Source organism: Vicugna pacos, chromosome 23 (assembly GCF_048564905.1).
Source record: "Vicugna pacos chromosome 23, VicPac4, whole genome shotgun sequence".
Lineage (NCBI taxonomy): Eukaryota > Metazoa > Chordata > Mammalia > Artiodactyla > Camelidae > Vicugna > Vicugna pacos.
Window position 1 is genome coordinate 21,980,027 of NC_133009.1, and position 22,406 is coordinate 22,002,432.

The 22,406-nt window shown below is 38.1% G+C and overlaps 1 protein-coding gene and 1 long non-coding RNA gene across 3 annotated transcripts; both read right to left on the reverse strand.

Annotated features, from left to right (window-relative positions):
* Positions 1 to 648: 648 nt before the first annotated feature.
* On the reverse strand, positions 649 to 7,410 carry LOC140688762 (uncharacterized). Of its 2 annotated transcripts, XR_012063565.1 has the most exons (4): positions 7,318 to 7,410; positions 6,263 to 6,498; positions 5,870 to 6,125; positions 649 to 1,109 (listed from the first exon to the last, which is right to left on the reverse strand). It is a non-coding gene; the product is annotated as an uncharacterized lncRNA (long non-coding RNA). The 2 variants fall into 2 exon arrangements; XR_012063564.1 differs by lacking the exon at positions 649 to 1,109 and having other exon boundaries at positions 5,711 to 6,125.
* Positions 7,411 to 8,406: 996 nt separating this feature from the next.
* SRP9 (signal recognition particle 9) lies at positions 8,407 to 17,576 on the reverse strand. The gene is made up of 3 exons (XM_006198838.4): positions 17,359 to 17,576; positions 13,288 to 13,356; positions 8,407 to 9,615 (listed from the first exon to the last, which is right to left on the reverse strand). The coding sequence occupies exons 1-3, from the start codon at positions 17,428 to 17,430 to the stop codon at positions 9,496 to 9,498; spliced, it is 261 nt and encodes an 86-aa protein (XP_006198900.1). The 5' UTR covers positions 17,431 to 17,576; the 3' UTR covers positions 8,407 to 9,495.
* Between the last annotated feature and the right edge of the window lie 4,830 nt (positions 17,577 to 22,406).

A 22,406-nucleotide genomic window follows, 5' to 3' on the forward strand; every position in this document is an offset into this window, starting at 1 on the left:
AGAAAAAGAAAAAGAAAAAGAAAAACTGTGGTTACCGGGGTGGGGGGGGAAGAGTGGGGGAAGGACAGATTATGAGTTTGGGATCAACAGATACATATTACTATGTATGAAATAGAAAAACAAGGCCCTACTGTATAGCACAGGGAACTATATTCATTTTCTTGTAACAAACTATAATGTAAAAGAATGTGTATATGTATAACTGAATTGCTTTGCTGTACACTTGAAACTAACATTGTAAATTGACTACACTTCAATAAAAAATAAGAATAAAAAAATGAGATTATCCTGGGTTATCTGAGGGGGAATTAATGTAATCACAAGGGTCCTTATAAGAGGGAGTCAAGGTCAAAGGAGGAAGGAGATGTCATAACAGAAGGAGGGGTGGGAAAGGAGATGCAATGTGAATAGCCTCCAGAGGCTGGGAAAGGCAAAGAAATGAACTCTCCACCAGAGCCCCCATGTGGAATGAACCCCACTTGATTTTCACCCTTTAAGACTCATTTCGGACTTCTGATCTAAAGGACAATTTAAGGGAAGAAATTTGTTTTTTTTTTTAAGCCACGAAATTTGTGAAAATTTGCTATGGCAGCACTAAGAAACAAATTAGTGGGACCAAAAAGTATCCATACACAAAGATAAAATGTGAGTGACAGAATGGGCAAAAATGTTTGTGACATGTTTAACAAAGGCTATCCTGAAAACAAACAGGATTCCTTTTTTTTTCAATTTAATGAATACACAGGAATTACTATGTGCCAGACACTGTTCTAAGTGCTTTATAAATACTAATTCATTTAATCTTCATAACAACTCTGTGAGGTTCTTATTAGTTGCCATTTTACATCTGAGGAAACTAAGGTATGCAGGTTAAATAACTTGTCCATGGTCCCAATAACCATTAAAGAAATGACAACCCAACAGAAAATTAGCAAAAAATTTAAAATTCAAACAGACAACACACATCTGAAGACACCGTGTCAACTCAAGTCCTCCAGAAAGCACATACCAAGATGAAATAAGTGTAGAGGTCTGCTGGCAGAAATGCCGGTGAATGGAGAGGGAGCAGGAGTGGGCAAGAGCCTCAGAGCACAGTGCAGGTGTGACACCTGTGAAGGGGAGAGGTGGGAGGAAGGAGAATTGGGTAGGAAGAGCCTCAGCCTGCAGTGCAGCGCTAAGTCTCAGCCAGGTCACAAGGGGCGGGACTGGCCCAGTGCTAGTGTCCCTGCCGCGCTCAGTTACTGGCTGGGAAGAGTGATGCACAGTGTGAACCTGCAGCAGATCTCACAGGTGTGGCCATCGGAGGCTGTCAGCCAACTGCAGTCATTGCAGTAAGTTCTCTTTTTTCCCCAAAACACTGTATTGAGGCGTAACTGGCATATAGTAAGCTCCAAATATTCAGAATACACAATTTTACAAGTTTAATATACGTGTACACCTTTTCATTGCTGAGTAGTATTGCTGTGTGGCTGTGCTGCAGTTTGTTTATCCAAAAACCTGTTGGACTTTCCAGTTGTTCCTAGTTTTTGGCTATTAATGAATAAAGTTGCAATAAACATTCATGTACAAGGCTTTGTATGGATGGTAGGTGTATATATAATTTTTAAAGAAACTGCCTGTTTTCCAAATGGTTATACCAGTATACATTCCACCAGCAGTTTGAGTTTTGGTTGCTTCACATTATTGTCAGCACTTGATGTGGTCAGTCTTTCTTAATTTTAGCCATTGTAACAGATGTGCAGCAATATTTTGTGATTTTAACTTTCATCTCTTTAACAACTAATGATGTTGAACATCTTAACATGTGCTCATTTGCCATCTTTCCATAGTTAAGTGTCTGTTCAAATCTTTTGTGTATTTTGAGGGGGGGCATTGCTTTCTTACCAAGTTTTAAGAGTTGTTATGGATACAAGTGTTCATCAGATATTTGTTTTACGAGTAAATTTTTTCTGATATGTAGCATTTTTTTCATTCTCTTAACAGTGCCTTTGGAAGAACAGCTTTTAATTTTGAACTCCAATTTTTTTTTCTTTTATAGTATTTTCGGTATAAGAAATCTTGCCTAACCAAGGTCCCAAAGATACTCTCCTGTTTTCTTCTGGAAGTTTTCTGGTTTTATATTTAGACCTATGATTTGTTTTTTAAATTAATTTTTGTTTACAGTGCAAGGTAGAGGTTCAAGTTCATGTTTTTTAAATATATGGATCTCTAATTGTTCCAGCATCATTTGTTGAATAGATTATCCTTTCTCCATTGACTTGCCTTTGCACCTTTGTGCATGTGTGGGTCTGTTTTGATTCCCTATTCTGTTCCATTGGTCGTTTATCTTGATGCCATCTTGAATAACTGTAGCTTTATAGTAAGACATGAAAGAAGGCGGTTTTAGCTCTTTAATTCTTCTTTTGCTGAACTGTTTCAGCTATTCTAGGGCCTTTATTTTTTCATCTAAACTTTAGAATCAGCATACCAATTTCTACCAGGAAAAAAAAACTTGCTACAATTTTAATTGGGATTGCATTGAATCTGTAGATCACTTTAGGGAAAAATGACATCTTAACAATACTAATTTTTCTGACCCATTGAATAATATACATCACTGAAATCTTAATTTCTCTCAGCAATGATCTGTAGTTTCCAGTGCAAATCTTGTGATATTAAAAACGTATGTCTCTTAAATTTCCGTATCTGTTGTGCATAGTATGCAGAAATAAAATTATGTATGTTGATCTTGTAACCTGCAACCTTGATAAACTCCCTTTATAGTTTCAGTAGCCATTTTATAGATTACTCAGGATTATGCATGAAGGCAATCAATTTGTCTATAGTTAGTTACTTCTTCCTTTCCAATTTGGATGCCTTTTTTTTTTTCTTTTTCTTGCTTTATTGCCCTGGCTAGAGTTTTCAGTATGACATTAGTAAACGTCCCACATGCACTAAAAATACTGTTTCATCTATAAGAATCAATTAGATCCAGTTGGTTGACAGCGTTGTTCAATTCTACATCCTTCTACATTTCTATTTACAAGTTTTACTACTGGGAGAATTGTTTTATAATAAAGAATTCATCTGGTTTCTGTCTCTGATTCTTGGGAATTAACGTCTGTGATAGAAGAATCTTTGTTACTCACGGTGGGCCTCTGGGACCATGTCTGAGTTTATACTAACGAGGTAACTCAGGATGGAGCCTGGTCATACCAGAAAGACCAACCACGATTAGAGGGCTGGGGCTTTAAGCTGGATGTCTGGCCCATCCTTTAGGGAGATGAAGTGGAGCTAGAGATTTGAGTTCTAGCATGCGGCCAATGAGCCAATCATTCCTACATAACATAACATAATGGACAGCCAAAGCTCGGGTGAGCTTCCCTAATCTGATTAGTAATCATACCTGAATATGCTGAGAGAGCAATTAGTCCTAATGACATGGAGGCTTTGCATTTTGTACCCACCTAGACCTTATCTAATGTCTCTTCATTTGGTCTTGACTTATCTTTTATAATAAAACTGTTAACACTTTTCTGAGTACTGTGAGTCATTCCAACAAATTATGGAAACTGACAGGGTAGCAGGAACCCCTGAATTTGTGGCCAGTTGGTCAGAAGTGTGAACCCCAGAGCTTGCACCTTGTGTCTGAAGTGAGGGAGTCTCACAGAAGACTTTGCTTTTAACCAGTGGTCTGTGCTAACTCTGGATGTTTAGTGTCAGAGCTGCATTGTAGCCTTCAAATCTAATCGCAGATTTTTCTCTTTCAGTTGTCAGGTTTTACTTCATGCATTTTGAAGCTATTTATGTGTAATCATATTTAGGATTATTATGTCTTGGTGAATCGACCCTTTTAATCAATATATTTCTACCTCTTTTTATCCTTGGAAGTATTCTTTGCTACAAAGTCTTTGTCTAACATTAACATAGTCATAGCTTTCTTGTGATTAGTGTTTGCATGGCATATTTCTTCCATCCTTTTATTATCTACTTGTATCAAAACATCACTTGAAATGTTTCTTGTAGAGAGGATATAGCTGGTTCTGTTTCTTTTGGTTTTGATACTGACAATCTGTGTGCTTAGATTATTTGCATTTAACGTAAGTGTTAATATGCTTGCATTTAGGCTTACTATTTTATTATTTGGTTTGTGTTTGTTTTTTGCTCATTTTTTGCTCATTCCCCTTTCTTACCTTCTAAAAAAAGTTATTTAAAATTTTTTTAGCATCTATTTATTTTACTATATTTCTTTGCAGTTCTTTCACTGGTTGCTGGAGGAATGAGGATATATATACTTACCTTTTCAGTCTACTAAGAATAAATATTTTATCACTTTGAGACAGAAACTTTACTATCATAGAGGTCTCTTTATCTTCCTCCTTTATGTTACTCATGTCTTGTTATTACATCTACACATAATGAGAACACCATCAATGTTATAATTCTATTATCAAACATGTTTCAAGAACTCAAGAGAATGGTTTATTCTTTGAACCCAGATAATTACCATTTCTATTTCTCTTCCTTCATTCCTGAATGTTTTAATTTTCCTTATGGCGTCATCTCCTTTCTAACTGAAGAACTTCCTTTAGTGATTCTTTCTAGACCAAGTTTGCTGGCAGTGGATTCTCCTCCTTTTCCTTCATCCCAGAATGACTTTATCTCACTTTCATGCCTGAAGGATATTTTCACTTGACATAGAATTCTCGGTTTACAGTTCTTTCCTTTCAGCATTTCAGAAATGTGCCACTTCCTTTTGGCCTCCATGATTTCTGATGAGAAATCATCATTCAAATCATTGTTTTCCTATAGGTAATATTTTTCACTGGCTGCTTTTAAGATCATTGTTCAGTTTCATCATGATTGTGTGGGTGTGGATTTCTTTGACATTCTTGAATCTAGGTTTAAGTTTTTCACCAAATTTGGGAAGTTTCTAGCAAATATTTCTTCAAATTTTTTTTTCTTCAGCACCACAGCACTCCTATCCTTCTGGAATTTTTAATAGCACAAATGTTACACTTTTTATTATTGTCCTACAAGTCTGTAAAGCTCTGCTCATGATCTTGCTTTATTTTCCAATCCTTTTGTTTTTCAGATTAGATAAATTCTCTTAGTTTATCTTCAAGTTCATTCTTTCCTTCATTATGCTAAAGACTATTCAGTGAGTTTTTAATTTTGGTTATGTTTTTCAACTCTAAAATTTCCATTTCATTCTTTTTAATATCTTCTATTACTTTGCTGAGATTTTGGGGTTTTTTTTCCCATTAATTTCAAGAGTGTTCATGATTATCTGCTGGAGCACTTTGGTAACAGCTGCTTTAAGGTCTTTGTTAGATTAATTTCAACATCTGATGTTTCAGGGTTGGGGACTCTATGGACTGTCTATTTATCTATTGAGCTGAGAATTCTTCCATTTCCTGGTACGCCAGGAAATTTTAGATTGTACCCTTGACATATTTGTTAACTCTGGGACTTGTTTAAATCCATGCAGAACATTGAGTTTTTGTTTGTTTTAGCAGGCAGTCAACCCGGTTAGGCTGCAGACAAAGGCTTTTTGCTTTTGTTTCCCTTAACTGAGGTATAAGTGATACACAGCATTTTAGTTCTAGGTGTTCAACATCAGGCAAAGGTTTTGCAAGATGAACTGACAGGAATCACAGCCTGGAGAAGGCAGAAGGAGAAGTCAGTTCAGCTTTCAAAATTTATGGAGTGCTTTTTAGACCTACCCCATGTGAATACCTCCCAAATGCAAGTGTGGGATTTGGGTGGTGGTCTATCTATTAGTTCAGTTTCTAAGTCTTTAATATACTGAAAAGAATCAGACACATACACACGTACAGACTGGGGGTGGACTCCAAAATACATGAACAGCTTTCTGGGGACACTTAACTTTGAGTTCCTTCCTGTGATTTCCATGGTACTTTCTGGTTTCTTCTATTGATTCTCTTACCCTGTGTACTTTGCCACTGTCTGCATCCAAGGAAAAGCAGACAGAGCACAAGGAGAAAAAAATGGGGGTTGGTTCCACTCTCTTGGAAATACAGTTGTAATGGAAAGGAAGGGCTACCTCTCTGAGTTTGGCTCTTGCAGGTTCCTACTGCCAATAGTCGACACTGTCACCACCATGGGATTGCTTGGGGGGTGGCCTATAAGAGAATACAGAAAAGAGAAGGAAAAAAAAAAAGGACTTCTACACTCTCTCTGAATATTACAAGTTTCCCTTCTACTCCTTGGGTCAAACTTAAAGGCTTCTGACACTCTTGGTCTGTACCACAGTACTTACTTCCAGGTTGCCAATGTGTTGAATTCAGGCTGGTAGATACCAGAGGGGGTAAAAATGATAACCTCATTCATCACTGGTTCACTGGTACTTCAGATTCTAGCCTTCTTGCCCAATCCACCTGCTATTTTCTTTTCAAGTCCTCAAACAGCTGCTCCATGCATTCGTAGCTATAGTCAGTAGAAGAGCCATGGCGGAGTGTGCTTACTCCACCTTATCTGGAACCAGCCCAGTAAGTACTTTTAACATAAGAAAGAAGAATGAAATATTTTGACTTTCTTGTCATGCTATCATAAATCTTAACTGCAGTACTAGAGAAACACTTTCTGTCTTAAAGAGAAAGAACACTGAATACTATATTGCCATTAGCACAATGTATTTTTTACTAAAAGAGGAACAATAGATGTGCAATAATTATTACTTAGAGATTTGGTTTTGTTTCATTTTTAGTAGGCAGAAAGACAGGCTCTCTTACTGTTCTTGGGCAATTAATTTCACATTTCACTCATTTTGAGTTAGTTTCAGAATACAGTTGGCCCTTGTACAATGCGGGGTTAGGAATGCTGGCCCTCTGTGCAGCAGAAAATCCACATTTAACTTTACAGCCAGCCCTCCATGACTGTGTTCCAACCAACCATGGATCACATAGTACTGTATTATGTATTTACTGGGGAATAAAAACTAGCATATAATTGGGACTGTATAGTTGAAACCCATGTTGTTCGAGGGTCAGCTGTACTTCAAAACTATTACCATCATATAGTTGTGAGTGTTAGATTTTTCTAAGGGTAACAGAAGACACCAACTATAAAACACTGCCAACACTGCTTCTAATCAGTTACGTAGAGCTGTGACCGAGAGATTTTATATTTTAGGATAAAAAGTTGGCAGGCTAGGAGAAGCCAAACCTTTACAACAGTGAACATACGTAGCCAACAATTGTTCAATTGACTCTGTGCTCCAAGGAGAGTGGTCTTTATAGGAGAAGAAAATGAAAATATTTGAACTGTTAACTGTACCTAGAATCTTACTTAATATGGAGACTTCATTTGGATTACCTTAGAGTCAGCAGCCTTTGATCAAATACATCACAGAACAGTTCACTAAAAATTAATCCGTGAAAGTGTGATTATAGTATCCAGAAACATTTCCTGATAAAAGAAAAAACCAGAGTATACAGCATTGCGATTTTCAGAATACATTATGATTTGGTGTTTTATTATTTATATGGTCTTTAAGAGATTCAATACTTTCACCACCAATTAGTTCTCTTTATAATTTTATTTTGTGCAGATACAAATAAACATGTTTTAGATTTAAGGATTTCAGTTTCCCCCACATAAGAACACTCTCCATGGGAGCAATCTTGCTTTGCTTCCCATCGGCCAAAAATGGCAATTTGATAATAGATATAGCTCGGCAGAAAAGGCAGATGTTACTTATGTATAATCATTCTATTAAAATTATGAGAAATCTTAAGAGTTGGCTACTTGTATCTGTCCCTCTGAAAAATAATAACAATTAATAGCAATAATAATAGCTACCATTGATTGAGCTTTACTATGTTCCAGGTACTGCACTAAGGGCTTAAAGTGGATTATGCCATTTAATCCTCACAAAACCCTGTAAGTACTATTGTCAGCCCAATTTCCAGAAAAGTGGAGGCTTAGAGAAGTACCCTCTCAAAGACCACAGAATTAGGAAGTAGTGGAGCTAATATTGCAAACCAGGCAGTCTGCCTTAGAACCTCTGCTCTTAAACACCATTATAAGCTACAAGGACTCAAACAACTCAAATGTAAGCTCCCCCCTTTCCAAGTTATCTACATAAAGTAGTGTTAAAAAGAGGAAGATGTAAATAAGAAAAAGGCCAAAAAACCCTCCAGTGATCCTATAATGAAACAAAAGCACCCAAAGCCCCAAAGCCCCTAGATATTTGAAACCCTACACTACTTTTCTTAATCAAGAAAGCAACCTTGCCATCAACATACAGTTCAGAGAAAGTTGTGTAACTCAAGTATGAAGAAACAAAACAAATAAAACTTATGTATAGCATCACTAGGCTCACTTTAGTCTAAATGAATCTAGTATATTCCAGTCAAGAAATGAGTAATTTTTGAAAAGTTAAAAACTTCAAGAGAAACAATATATACTCATATGATAGTTTATTTGCTGACCTCTCTGAAACACACCAAAATTTATATGGCTAATGGAACTTTCCCCATTAAAACACTGGTCAACACAACGAATTCCTAACAAAAAATATTCTAATATAGAAATCAAATGTGAACATTTAGGTGGTAAAATTCAGGTTACAAATATAAGATAAGTATCAAGTAATATACTTCTGATTTAATGGAAAACATAACAGTTGTGACAGTCATGCTTAACACCTTGGTTAAGTAAAGAGAGAACTGGGCAGGGGTGTCAGAGGTATTCAAAGATTTAACAGTTCAGATAGTCCGTAGCCCTTTTGAGGAAATATAGGTGGCAAATAATTGGCAAATATTTCTGTAATACGGTGGTTTCAGTCCATTAGTGATCATTCTCTTCATGCATTTAAAATAACTGCAGATATTTCTGAGCACTGAAAACTAGATTCAAAGTAAGTCTTTGCTCAACAAGTTGATACTATGAATCTCTTGTATTTAAAAATATAGTTTAAATTTGTAAAGTTTAAGGTAAAGCATACTTGTTTTCATACTTACTTTTAGATATAGTTGAAACTACACTCGTATGTATCACCAGGTATACTGCTGTGCAGTTAATTCCAGTTATCATATTTTATATTTGCTGGTCATCAACAGCACAAAATCTATGCTCCAAAAGAAATATATCAATCCAGCAAAATGGTTACATTTAATTTTCTTTTAAAGACACATTAACTAAATTTAAGGAAGAATTAGCTTTTCTTGATATCTCATTTTCAAACTGCTGATCCAAACTTACCAGAGGATAATTACTTATTTTGCCCAACATCAAATAATCTGCAAAAAATTTCCAAGATAGATGCATTTCTTGTTCAATTTTCAAAAATAAATAAAGGCTTTCTAACAGAAAGCATTTACATTCCTAGCTCTCTAAAGTAAACATTAAAAAAAAAGTACAAAAAAAAGATCTCTTGGCTTCTGAACAGCCCACTTAGTTACATAAAGTATTTTCTGTCCCAATACTTTCTCAAATTCAAAAGATATTTACTTCCTAAGAACATGACAAACAGTCTTCACTTCAAACCATTCAGTCCGTTTCCATGGCAACACTGCGGGATTCCTTGGCCACCATAAGTCGCATTAGTTGACTGTGGAATTTTTCGATCTTCTTTACATCTTGAGCTTGGTCTGTTCTATACACCAAACACTGTCAGAAAATTTAGAGGTACACAATAACTATGTAAAACTAGATTATCAACAATGTAGCAAATATATGACAGTAAAAATTTGAGAATCTTTCCCAACCATTGTTTTGCTCTGTTTCCTCCGGAAGTCATATAAAGGAGTTTACATTCAAGTTTCCAAGTCCCCAGCAATTACATTCCTTAGGTTTAGCATTTTTATAGTATTTTAAATGGCACTGCTGTGGATAAAAAATGAAATGAACTCTATCAGAAACTTCTCAAAAATGGCCAGTTGAGTAATGTTTAAATCCTGCTACGGTATGATGAGAAGACATTCAAGATTAGAATTAGGTATTTTCTCCCTGGGACCTGGTCATAAATGATTGAGTTATAGTGGAAAAAGCATAGAAATCTTACAATCCTTTCTCTATTTGTGAAGGATTAATGATAATTTTTTAAAATCTAGAATCCCTTGCTTATAGCTGGTCACTACCTAAATCAAACCTGACAAATTGGTTCAACCTTGATTTTCTGAAGGTATTTATAATTTTTAAACCAAACCAAATTCTTCCTTACTATAAATTCAGTTCTTCATTAATAGATACCTAAAATCTGCTTATCACTGGCCATGAAACCATTTGTTCTAAAATCTTCAAAATTATCAAATTTAAGCTGGCAGTCTTTTTCTCATTTTGTAACACAGGTTCATTTTTCTTTAGCCTATCTTAAAGCTTCTCATGAGTTTTAAACAATGGGAACTTAATGATCCTGCAGTAATATTTATCAACTTAAGTAATCTGGAGTTCAATCTCATCATGCCCAACTGCTCTGAATTCATTCAGCCTTTAAATCACTTACTTAAAAAAAAAAAACTTTATCCATACATTGCACAAATTTGTGTAACAATCTTGTAAAGCAGCCATAATAATCTCCACCATTTCAATTTTAGTATATGTACTGTAGGAGAACATATACTTCTCACAACAGTTTGACAGAGGAAGATTTTAGGTCCACTGAAGACAATATTATATATACATCAGTCATGGGATTAAAAAAAAATAATAACATCAATGGGATTAAAAAAAAGTAAAAGCCCCATGATGAAAAAAATAAAGTCTAAGATGAGTCTTCTGAAGGAATTATTAGCTATTAAAATGAGTTACTGAGGGAAGCATACAAACTCTTTTTTAAGAATCATGAGAAAATAGATTTTTACACTGGAGTTGATTCATATATTTACTATTTAGGGGGCTGGGTTTGATTGTTTATTTGGTCGCTTCCAGACATGGACTAATTCTCAGCAGTTTTAAGAAAAGGAATAAAAAGTATTTCTCATATTTAGATCTTGTCATAGGAATCATCAGTGTTAAATAAAGTTCTTTCCAACACTGCTTACCACGGATCCTTAACTACGTTTATGTTTAATCATTACTAGAGGCAAAAAGTCATCCTCTGGAGATAAAGCCTTTTGTACTGAACTCAATTCGGCATTTCTCCCTGTTTTTAAAACAAGGCATACCAGTTTCTCTTCAACAAATATATTTATATACTCCGTTACAATCATAATTAAAAATGTTCTCAGTGTGAATCCTTAAGATTGAAATACACATTTACTGAATCTACTAAGTGGCAGGCACCAGTGCTAGGGACTTCATACTTTGTTTACTTTCTACGACAACCCAATTAGGTAAGCAGACTATCACTATGGCACTTTACAGATGAGAAAACTGAAGCCCAGAAGGCCAAATTTTTGGCCTGAACTCTTTCCAAGGCTGAAATGCTGGTAGCTAAGCTAGGATTCAAATCTCTTGAATCTACGTTTAGCACACTACAGCTCAATTTAATCTTTTTTCCCACTTTCAGTTACTTCACCAAACTCAGTCGGTTCTTGGAAGACATTGTAATCATTAAAAGATCTGACTTCACACAACCTTACATTGGAAACTTGAACACAAATACAGTAAAATATAAGACTAAAAACAACAAGTTATTTTTAAAGTCACTGTGAATTTTTTTAAAGGATTAATCTATAAAAAATGTTTAAAAGATTAATCTATAAAAAAATATCCTCCGGGTCAAGACACCATGCTAGTCACTGCAAATACAGGTGAGAATATTACTGATGTATCTTTACTGTTCGAAGCTCACAATCTATTAAAAGTCAAATGTGATAAAGCAATTATGACACAGCACAATAAAAACCAGGTACAAAAGCAAGAGATAAAGCAATCCTTTCGAGCTAAGTTTTGAATAAGCAGCAGTCTTGCTACATTGGGGCAGGAGTGGGACTCAACATTGTCAAGATGAAAACAGAATGTTCTAAAGCTCAGAGGCCTGAGACAGCATGGCACCTTAAAGGAGCTCTTAAGCAATACAGAAAAGACAGAGATTAGAGGGGGTGCGAGGGTGGAGTTTACATTATAAGTGATGAGAAGCCACTAAAGATTTCTAAGCAGGATAGTAACAATCAGATTTGCATTTTTAGAAATCACTCTGGCAGGGCAGCAGTACAGGATGACTGAAGGATGAACTGGAAGCAGGGACACAGTTTGAGACTATTCTACTAGTCCAGGCAAGTGAGGATGAGCCCTTAAAGTTAACAGATTAACAGTGAAGATGGAAAGTTCATGACAGGAAATGAGATTGTGAGATGAGAGCTTGAATCAATAATTTACATATGCCCAGCAAAGTGTATGGAACTTATCAGAGGATCAAAATACAAGTTTTTCAAATGAAGAAATAGTAGACATGAGAATGAGGGAAAGGAAAGGACCAGAAATGATTCCCAGTTTTCTGAGCAGGTACATGACAGTGCAACTAAAGTGAGAAGCCAGCCTGATAAGAGGTGATGAGTTCCATTCCAGACAGGTTAATTTTAAGCAGCGAGGGAAGGATACTCAACTTAGAGCTAGTCAGGAAGCCAGAAGAAAAATATGAGCTAAACATACAAAATTGGAAACAGACACAGATACTGGTAGTACTGGACTTAATGGATTGGTCCAGAATGGTATGAAAAGAGTAGGACAGAATCCTGAAAAAAACAGTATTTACAGTGGCACATCAGTGAAATAATTAGCAAAGAAGAATGAAATGGAAACAGAGAAAAAATAAGATAAAGTGGAGCCACAGATGCCAAAATAATAATTTCCACAAGAAGTGGTTTTCTGTATCAAAAGCAGCCAGGAGGTCAAGTAAGATATGAACTGATGAGACTACTGGGCTTGAAAAGGAAAGGACTGCTGCTCTTACAAGAGCACTTTGGGCGGAACACTTCGTGTAGAAATCAGACGGCAAGGGGTAAGGAACGAAAGAGGTGAGAGAAAGTGATGAGAGTGAGTAGACAGGGAAGGAGAGAAATATAATCACAGAGCCTGTAACTTGTGTGCAAATGCCATCGTTTACTTCTCACGCACCATAAGGAAACCTTTACCCTCTTAGATCCACTTGTGGTCTCTATTCTTGCTTAGAGTCTGAAGAGAGCAATTATTAAACTACACTTGACATACAGCATTAGCAAGTTGAAAGATTTTCCCAAAAGACTGTAAAAGTAGCTTCTAGAACAAGGGTCTTGATTTGGGAATGAAATGCAAAACAAGCATCCTAATGGGTGATCTGCAAACATTCTATTTAAATAATTTAAAACAAATGATTAACTCAAATCTGAAAGTATGCAACAAATAAAAATGTATACTTACAACTAAATCATCTGTTACTTTAATACACAAACTCCCATCAGAATGCCTATATTTGAGAACCACACGTGCCTGAAATAAAAATACATATTTAGAAACAGTGAAGTCAGAAGACATTTCTCACAAATAATTTAGTCTTCAGGTGGGTGGATCCTTTTAGAATTAATAGCTAACACATCTAAAGGCATCTTTACTGTAAACTTATCATTATTGAAATGAGGGAAAACAGCATTTTGTCCATTCCTATTGCTACAATTTATTGTTCTTTTTAAGACTTAAAAAAAGGTCAGATAGGTTATTTTCAGCCACTTTAAAGAAGGGTATTTAAAATTCTCAGGACACATCCACATTCAGGGAATGTCTGTGAGACTCTTAAGATGGTTTAGCATTTCTTAACAGTAAGAACATATACCGAAGGTTGTGCCACCTCAAAGTATGCCACTTTGGCATAGGATTATTCTGAGCTGAAGATAATTAGCTCTCTGTCCTTTCTGGCTAAAAGCAGGATATAGATTAACCTTTGTAAAGGTGACATAAATTTTCGATTGTAAAGGTGTTCCCTCTCCCTGGGAAGAAAACAAAGTGTGTTCCCCAACAAACCTGACAAAACACCTCTAATTTCCCATACATTTCCTAGTCATCTTCTCACAACTTACCCCCTCCCAAAAGCTCCAAACCCCTTTTCCGTAGTCCAGCCTCCTTCCCACAACTTACCAACCTTTGTTAAGATGGTATATAGGCCCAAATTCCTTAAGTCACGTTTCTTTGTGAACTTCCATGCTATATATGTAATTTTTTTCGCTTGTTAACCTGTCTTCTGTCAGTTTAATTTGCAGAGCCCCAGTTATTAAATCTATGAGAGTAAATGAGAAAGTTTTCTCCCCTACAATACCAATACACCTAGCCACAGAGGAATGATAGGGAAAGAAAGGGGAAAAAAATAGAAGTGGCTGGTTAAATTCAAACCCATTCTCTAGGAGAGAGCGCCGCAGCTGCAGCTCATACTTTCCACTTTCCCACGGCTCTCAAGGGGTGAACTTGGACTAAATTATTCAGCAAAATCACATCTTTATCTTGATGGCACAACATGATGCATTACTACACAAAAGCAGAATTCTGCCCTGAAAAGAAGTCTCCATCAACAACTTTTCAGATCTAGAATAACTCCTACACTGAGTACCATGCTACACGGTGCTTGCTGTTGTTCACTATTTTATAGTAAGGAAGCCAAGGAAATGACTTAGATATTAGCATATTCCAATAAAAGAAGACATCTCACAATAGTTTACAACTTTCATGAACATTATTTTAATTTCTTTAAATGATGGATTCAAAATAGTGTATTGCAGCAGTCAAGCTTCTTACTAACCAAAATTAATAACTTGTTTAGTTTTGGCTAGCAGTTTTAAAAAGTGCTAAATATCTACAAGCCAAAACAGGAATATAATTTTAAAATGGGTACAATGTAGCACAGAAGCCACAAGACAATTCTGGAAACTAAATAAAAAGGGTGACTAGAGCTTTTCCTACAGCTTTTCCCATTATGCCCTCTGCTCTCCAGGGACTGAAAAAGAAAGAAACAAAGAAAGAAAAAAAAAAAGGTCATACTACCCTGAGATTTGTCTTGGTGAGGGTTGAAAGGGAACTCAGTACCTAGATTTATCTTTAGACTACCTAACTGATTCTATTTATTGAGCTATTAAATTCTGTTACACTATTTTAAAAAGTTCAGCCCTCCAGAAACAAAAAGAAACTGAAACTTAAAAATGTACTAAACATGACAACTATGTACAGTTTTAACTCTCACTTAGAATACTCACTGGCTTCACTAGGAGAAATGAAAGTTAAAAGGTCTGTGATACTATAAGAGGGTCCATTTTTGTAAGTTTGGGGCCACCTAAGTTACCATGTCAGATACCACTAAGAAAGAAAAAGAAATCAAGGTTCTTGCTTTCTTAGGAAATTTGAATTCAACCAACCAAAATAATCAAAATATAACACAACATGAATTAAGTCCTATAAAGACATATACAGGTAAAATGCTAAAAAATAAAACAAATAATTTAGATTAGGAGAAGGGAAAATGTAAAAAGGCTTTATGGGGATGGCTTCAGAAATGCTTTTTTTTTCTTTTAGGGAAGAAGGTGGGAAAAAGGCTGAAGCAGCAGTCTGAATGAAGATATGATGCATTCTGTAGCTTCCTGAGACTAGAGCTGAGGATGATGCAAGTGGTGGGAGAAAAAGCCAGCAAGTCTGGAGAGAGGGTAAGACTGGGGACCAGGAGTCTAGACTTTCACCAGCAATCAATGAAGAACTAGTTTTAAAGCAGGAAACTAAGAGAATTCAGAAGCTGTGGTATAAGAGTGAAGATGGGATTTAAAAACAGGCAGAAAGACTAAGAGGTTATTAAGTGGTCCAGCAATAGTATCATCTTTAATTAGAGCAGATGCAAGAGAGAATGGTAAAAGGTGATGGATAAAATCAACAGGGAAAGAAGACAGAGAATTCTGTATAACAGAGTCCAAAGAGTTCTGACAAAAATTTTTTTTTCTTTAGTCCCAGCAGAAGAGACTGACAGAAACAGCATGGATATGGGGTTTAGAAACACGGGCTCAAATTTTAGCTTAATCTCTTAGAGACTAGACAAATTGTTTAATAGACCTAAGATTGTTTATTCATCTACCTCAAGGGACTATCTTAATTGTTCACATAAATTATACAAATAAATATATACAGAATGCCTGTTATATAGAAGGTACTGGATAAAACTCAACCAAGCTCCTTCTCCTCACTTATCTCCTCATCTTCCTATCAAAAAATCAGTTAAAAACCAATGGAAAGCTATCAAGAGGCACAAGGTTTTAGGTCACTGGAATTTTCTGACTGGGTAAAGAGCTGAAATGGTCTCCCTCTCCACCAATTCTAGACCTGCTTTGTTCACAGCAATACTCTGTAATTACCATTTTATTTTTATTTTCCCTACCACTATGACCAAATTCTTAAAATATGATTTCTTTTGGTGTGTATTTGTATATTCTTTACTGTCTTCTCAAATACTTTTAGTTTATACTGTGGGTACTTCTGGACAAAAACTCTATATTGTCCTCATAGTGCATTTCTTAAAGGAAGAAACAAATGGCTATATGAACAAAGGAAATGAACCAAATGCTGGAGTCAGAATTTGTGTCATAAACAAAGTGCTCAATTTCAAAAATATCTAACTCATTTCATTATTTATTATTATTACACCACTTTATTGCAAAAAAATGGAACTAAGAATGTTTTATGGCTTCTTACTACTTACCTAGGTCTAAAAGACTAGTGGGATTTTTAATTAACAAGGAGCTGCTCCAAACAATATTTAGATGACAATAAAACGAAAGCTCGAGAGGAAGAAAAATCAAGACCTGAATGCTAAATTCTGATCACTTGGACTTCTTTGCTTTTTAATAATAAGCTAACTTCTGGCATCCACTTACTTTAATTTTTGTAGGGGCCACAAATAAACTACAGGGATCCACGAGCCCCCTAAAAGTGTTTACAAATGTTTACGTATAAGTGCATTTTTCTGAGGAAAGGGTGCAAGCATTCTCATGCTCTCAAAAGGCCGCTGACCTCCAAAAGATTACGAACCACTATTCTAAAGGGTGCAGATGCCTCCAAATTGGGGTCTTTCAAGAACGTTTGCGGTGGCAGAAAAACGTCACCGTTTTATCTTACATGAGGTAGTACGGGAAAAGGTCACCAAGACAATTCAGGACAAGAGGCTGCAGATGCAGGGGGAGGAGCCCTGCCCTTAGAGACACGTAAACCAACGAGAGTCATAAGGGAAGTTCAGGAATTGGGGGCGGGGGAGAGCTTCCTAAAGGCCCTGAAATGACCCTGATTTTGTTTCAGGGCTTCATCTGGCCGTTAATAAGAGACAGGAGGAACTATCGGACTTGACAGGGTCAGTCTCTGCTCACTCCCAGCACCTCCTAAGATGCTACAGAAGCTCTGGAGGCCGAGCGGACTGCAGAGAAGATATCCTGACCCCGGGCTGGGGCAGAGGCACCGGTCTCGCCAGCGATTTACCTTCATAGGGTCAGCGAGGTAGAGTTTCTCGGCCGCGCGACTGAACTCCTCCCAGGTCTGGTACTGCGGCATCGTGGGCCCGCGGAGGGACGGGAGAGGGAGGCACGGCCGGGGACCGGAGGCGGCACGACGCGGCGCACCCCACCTACCTCCCTACCTCCTGCGGCCGCCAACGGAGGTAAGAGCCTAGCCGCTCAAAGATGGTGGCGCCTCCTCGCACCAACGCCTCGTTCCATTGGACGGCGCTGACCGTTCTCGCCCAATGGGAAGGAGAGATGTTGCCAAGGAGGAGGCGGAGCCCCGAGCGTCTGGCTCTAGGAGCTGGCTCAGAGAAGTCCAGAGCCGGGAGACAGATGGAGCGCCCCCTGCAGGACTGGAGGAGCACTGGTGGTGGTGGTGGAGGGCCCGGTCTGTCCCGCTGTCCTTTGGGCTGGATTGCAATATTAAAGCCCAGGTTTCTTCAACAAAGATTGAGCGGCTCAGCGATAAGCGCAGGAGTTAACAAAACTGGAGAAGACAGGGTCCAGCTGTCACTCACAACCGAGTAAAGGAGAGGGAAGCCATAAACACAGAGTGCAATCGAAAACTTTGTGATAGACATTTATTACGAGTCAGTGGAACAAAGGGAGAATGATCACGTGTGGGTCGGGGGTGGGGGGGAGAATGCTATAGTGATGGCGCAAGCTCAATCTTGATAAACATGATGGATGTTCAACCACTAGACAGGGCAGGGCAGGACGTCTAGGCCCACTCAGATCTGTAGTGTATTTAATGAGATGGGTGTTTGGGGGATGAAGGAAGAGAAAAATCAAGGAAAGAAATCATGCCATCACTTAATCCAAGATAAGAAATTTGAGCTTTGTTCTCTAGGCAACAGAGTGATGTAGAATGATATTTTTCTTTAACTAAGTATATTGAAGTATATTTTATGTACAATAAAACACTTTTATTTTAAATGCGCAGGTTGATGCATTTTGACAAATAGATATATATCCCCATTGGGTATATGCCCATATACCAGATACCACAATCAAGATACATAACGTTTCTTCATCTCCAAAAAGTTCCCTTGTGCTTCTTTATATTCAATCCCACCAACTGCTCCCCTGACCCCAGACAATCACTTATCTGCTTTCTGCTACTATAGATTAGTCTTCCTGCCCATTGAAGGGCTTTAAGAACATTTGCATTTCATACGGCTCTAGCTGCACACAGATACTGAACTGAAGTGGTGCAAGCCTGGAGGCAGGGAGACCTCTTACGATGCTCATGTACTAATAAAGGCATAAGAGCCATGGATCTGAGTAAGGCACTAGTTCAGGAATGAAGAGGAGGATGCAGTTTCCAGATTTACTTGCTGAATGATGTGGAGTACACAAGAGAGGAAAAAGTAGAATGACTCCTAGGTCATTGACTGATATAGGGAAAAAGGAAGAAGAATGGGTTTTGGGGAGACTGGGGAAAACAATGAATTCAGTTCTGGACTTGATGAGTTTGAAATATCTGGGACATCTAGGTGGAGATGTCTGGTAGCTTAGCTGGGTATCTCCACCTGAAACTTCAGAGTGGCATAAAATGGGAGTCATCAGGAGATAAGTCTTGGCTGAGCCTCTCTGCAGAGAGGGTAGAGCATAAGAAGAGAAGACTAAGGATAAACCCTGGACAACAGCCACATGTACAAAGGGTTAGAGAGAGGGAGTAGGGTTCACAAAGGAGGAAGAGGAGAAGTTATCAGGGAGATAAAAGGAGACCAGGAGTGTCTGGCAAATGGGGTAGGAGAGGGTGTTGAGGAGGAGCAGTCAGTGGTGTCAGATAACAGGTCGGGTGCAAGTACGAAGAGGACTAAAATCAATCTGTTGATTGTAGTCATTGGGAGGTCACTGGTGACCTCAGCCAGAGAAGCCTCAGTCAGACTGGGGTTTCGGGAGGAACTGACTGAAAGAGGCTGAAGAGATGCAAAAGTGAAGGCAGCTGCTTTATACTCTTTATAAGAGTTCAACCATGAACAGAAGACGAGGTAAGAAGATGGTCCATAGACATGGTAAATTGGTGGGAATGTAAATTGGTGCAGCCACTATGGAAAACGGTATGGAGGTTCCTTAAAAAACTAAAAATAGACTTACTATATGATCCAGAAATCCCACTCCTTGGTATATATCCAGAGAAAACTATAATTCAAAAAGACACGTGCTCACCAATGCTCATAGGAGCACTATTTACAATAGCCAAGACATGGAAGCAGCCTAATTGCCCATCAACAGATGACTGGATAAAGAAGAAATGGTCTATAAACACAATGGAATATTACTCAGCCATAAAAAGAACGGAATAATGTCATTTGCAGCAACATGGATGGATCTAGAGGTTATCATATTAAGTGAAGTAAGTCAGACAAAGACAAATATCACATGATTTCACTTACATGTGGAATCTTAAAAAAATGCAGATTTTATATACAAACCAGAAATAGACTCATGGATATAGAAAACAAACTATGGTTACCAAAGGAGAAGTGGGAGGGAGAAATTAATTAGGAGTTTGGGATTAACAGATATACATTATTTTACATATAAAATAGATAAACAAGGACCTACTGTATAGCACAGGGAACTATATTCAGTTTCTTGTAATAACATATAATGGAAAAGAATCTGAAAAATATATATATGTATATGTGTAACTGGATTGCTTTGCTGTACACCTGAAACTAACATTGTAAATCAACTTAGATATAAACAAACAAACAAATAAATAATAAATAAAATGGGAAAAAAGTATTATTTTTTAAGATGGAAAGATTTCGTGCCTGTTTATAGCTTTCAGAGAAGGAATTGTGAGAGATGGAAAGATTAAAAAATACACGAGAAAGAGGAAAGCAAGATCTCAGAGGAAACAGGAATGAGAGGACCAAAGGCACAGATGTGTGAAGATGGAAGATTTACCATTGCCTTTGAGGTGGTGGGGGAGGAAGGGAAGTTGGGTAAGGATATAGGGGTTTTTGCCTAAAAGTGAAAACAATGGAAGTTAAGACAATGCCAACTATGCCTTCTGTCACAACGAGGAATGTAAGAGAGCAATTCAGTTCAATTCAGCAAAATGGGAAGCACCAGGAGCTGTGCCAGGCATTGGAGACCCAGCTGTGAACAAGAACAGGGCCTCATGGTGATCACCACTTAGAAGGAAGGGTGACAAGAAAGAAGTGATTTCCACTGGGAGGGTTCCCATCACTGAGTTCCAGCATCCCCAAGCTCAGCCCAGCCCCATCCCCTAAAGAGAGGGAGCAATCAAGATGAGGAAGAAGGTAAGGGCCCTTCTTTCAAGTGTCTCCAGCCACACTCCGATGCCTTCTTCCAGCGAGGTAATTCTTTCCAGCTGTGTAGAAATGGCTTCCAAAAGGCTATCAGAGTGTCCTTTCTAAACTGCTCACATGCACAGTGTCATAAAAGAAAAATTCCTTTCATTCCCAGTCAGGAAGAGCAGGGCCTTTGCACCCTTTGTGGTTATCCTTTTGGCTTCATTTTTACACACACACACACACACACACACACACACACAGACACACACACACACACACACACATATATCTCATTTGAGCATTTAAACAACCCTCTGAGGGTGGTCTACGAGCCCTTACCACAATTCTGAGAATCTGAAAAGCTCTGCAAAACAAAAGTATATTGATAACTCCTTTGGTGAAAAACTTGACCTGACCTCTCTATTTTTGTAGTCTTTAGTTGTCCCACTTGGTGCGTTTGGCCTGGGCTCTGCTGGTGGTATGATGTAACATACGGCATGTACACCATGTACACCATGTCACCTTTCTAGAATCCAACAAGCTGTGAAGTCTGAAAGACATGTGGCCCCAAGGATTTTGGATAAGAGGTGAAGGATCTGTGCAACTCTCCTTTACAGGTGATAAAGAAATCAGGTCTGAGAAATAAATTATACTAAAGAGATTGGCGCTGGACTTCACTCTTCGTTGTTCAGCAAGTGGCGAGCCAGCCGATGTTAATCACAACAGGAAGTATGATTGATTTTGATTGTTAGAAAATGTAACTAGTGGCAGTAGGGAAGCTGGATTGGTGAAGCTGAGCCTGGGTGCAAGGTCAAAACCAAAAGCCTTTGTTCTTTCACCCAAGTTGGTTGCCTCCTGTGATTGTTTTCACGTCCTTGCCTCCCATTCAATCCCATTCGATCCCTTTCCCACCACAGTGTCTTGCACTGTATCCCCACCCCACCCCTCAACTGAAGTGGCTTTTGCAAGGTCACCAACTGCTCTCAGGGTCACTAGTGACTTCATGTTGCTCACTCCAGCAGACAGCTCTCAATTTTCTCTTGACCAGATTATTCAGCTGCATTTGAGGCCACGGGCCACCCCTTTGTCCTTAAGACTTCCCAGCCCCTTGGCTTTTTTGATTCCATCCTTCCTTGGTCCTCCTTCTGCCTCTCTGGCTTTTCCTGCTTGGACTCTGTCCTGGCCTCCAATGCCCCCCAGCCCTTAAGCTCTGGGCCCCGAGGTATCAGACTGATTTCACCCTCTGTAGTTCTTCGTCGGTGATATTCTGTGGGTTTGCACTTTCACCTCCACGCTGCTGAGTCCAGACTTCTTCTCCGAGCTTCAGATTCATACAGCCAAACACCTGCCAGGCCCTGGGCTAACCCCAAAGTTCAATTCTGAGAGATGAAAACAACTTTTCAGCAAGTTGAAGCAATGTATAGCCATAAATATGCTGCTTCCTTTACAACTTATTTTACCATTGCCATTTAGCAAATTATTAGGCATTCATCTACTGTATTTGACTGCCAGGAATTCAATAACTATGTACTGCAGAACTTTTAAGGGCCAATGATTATGTTGGGCAAAATGCTTATAAGCTAATGAGGTCAGGGGCAGAGATAATAAGGCAAATTTACAAATACCTACAATTAAAGACAGAAAACATGTCACGGTGCGGGAGGGAGCATTCTATTCCACAGGATGTAGCAGTACACACCTGTACTTTTCCATTCTTTTCTGCAAAGGAGGAAGGTCTGTTGTTGTTTTATGA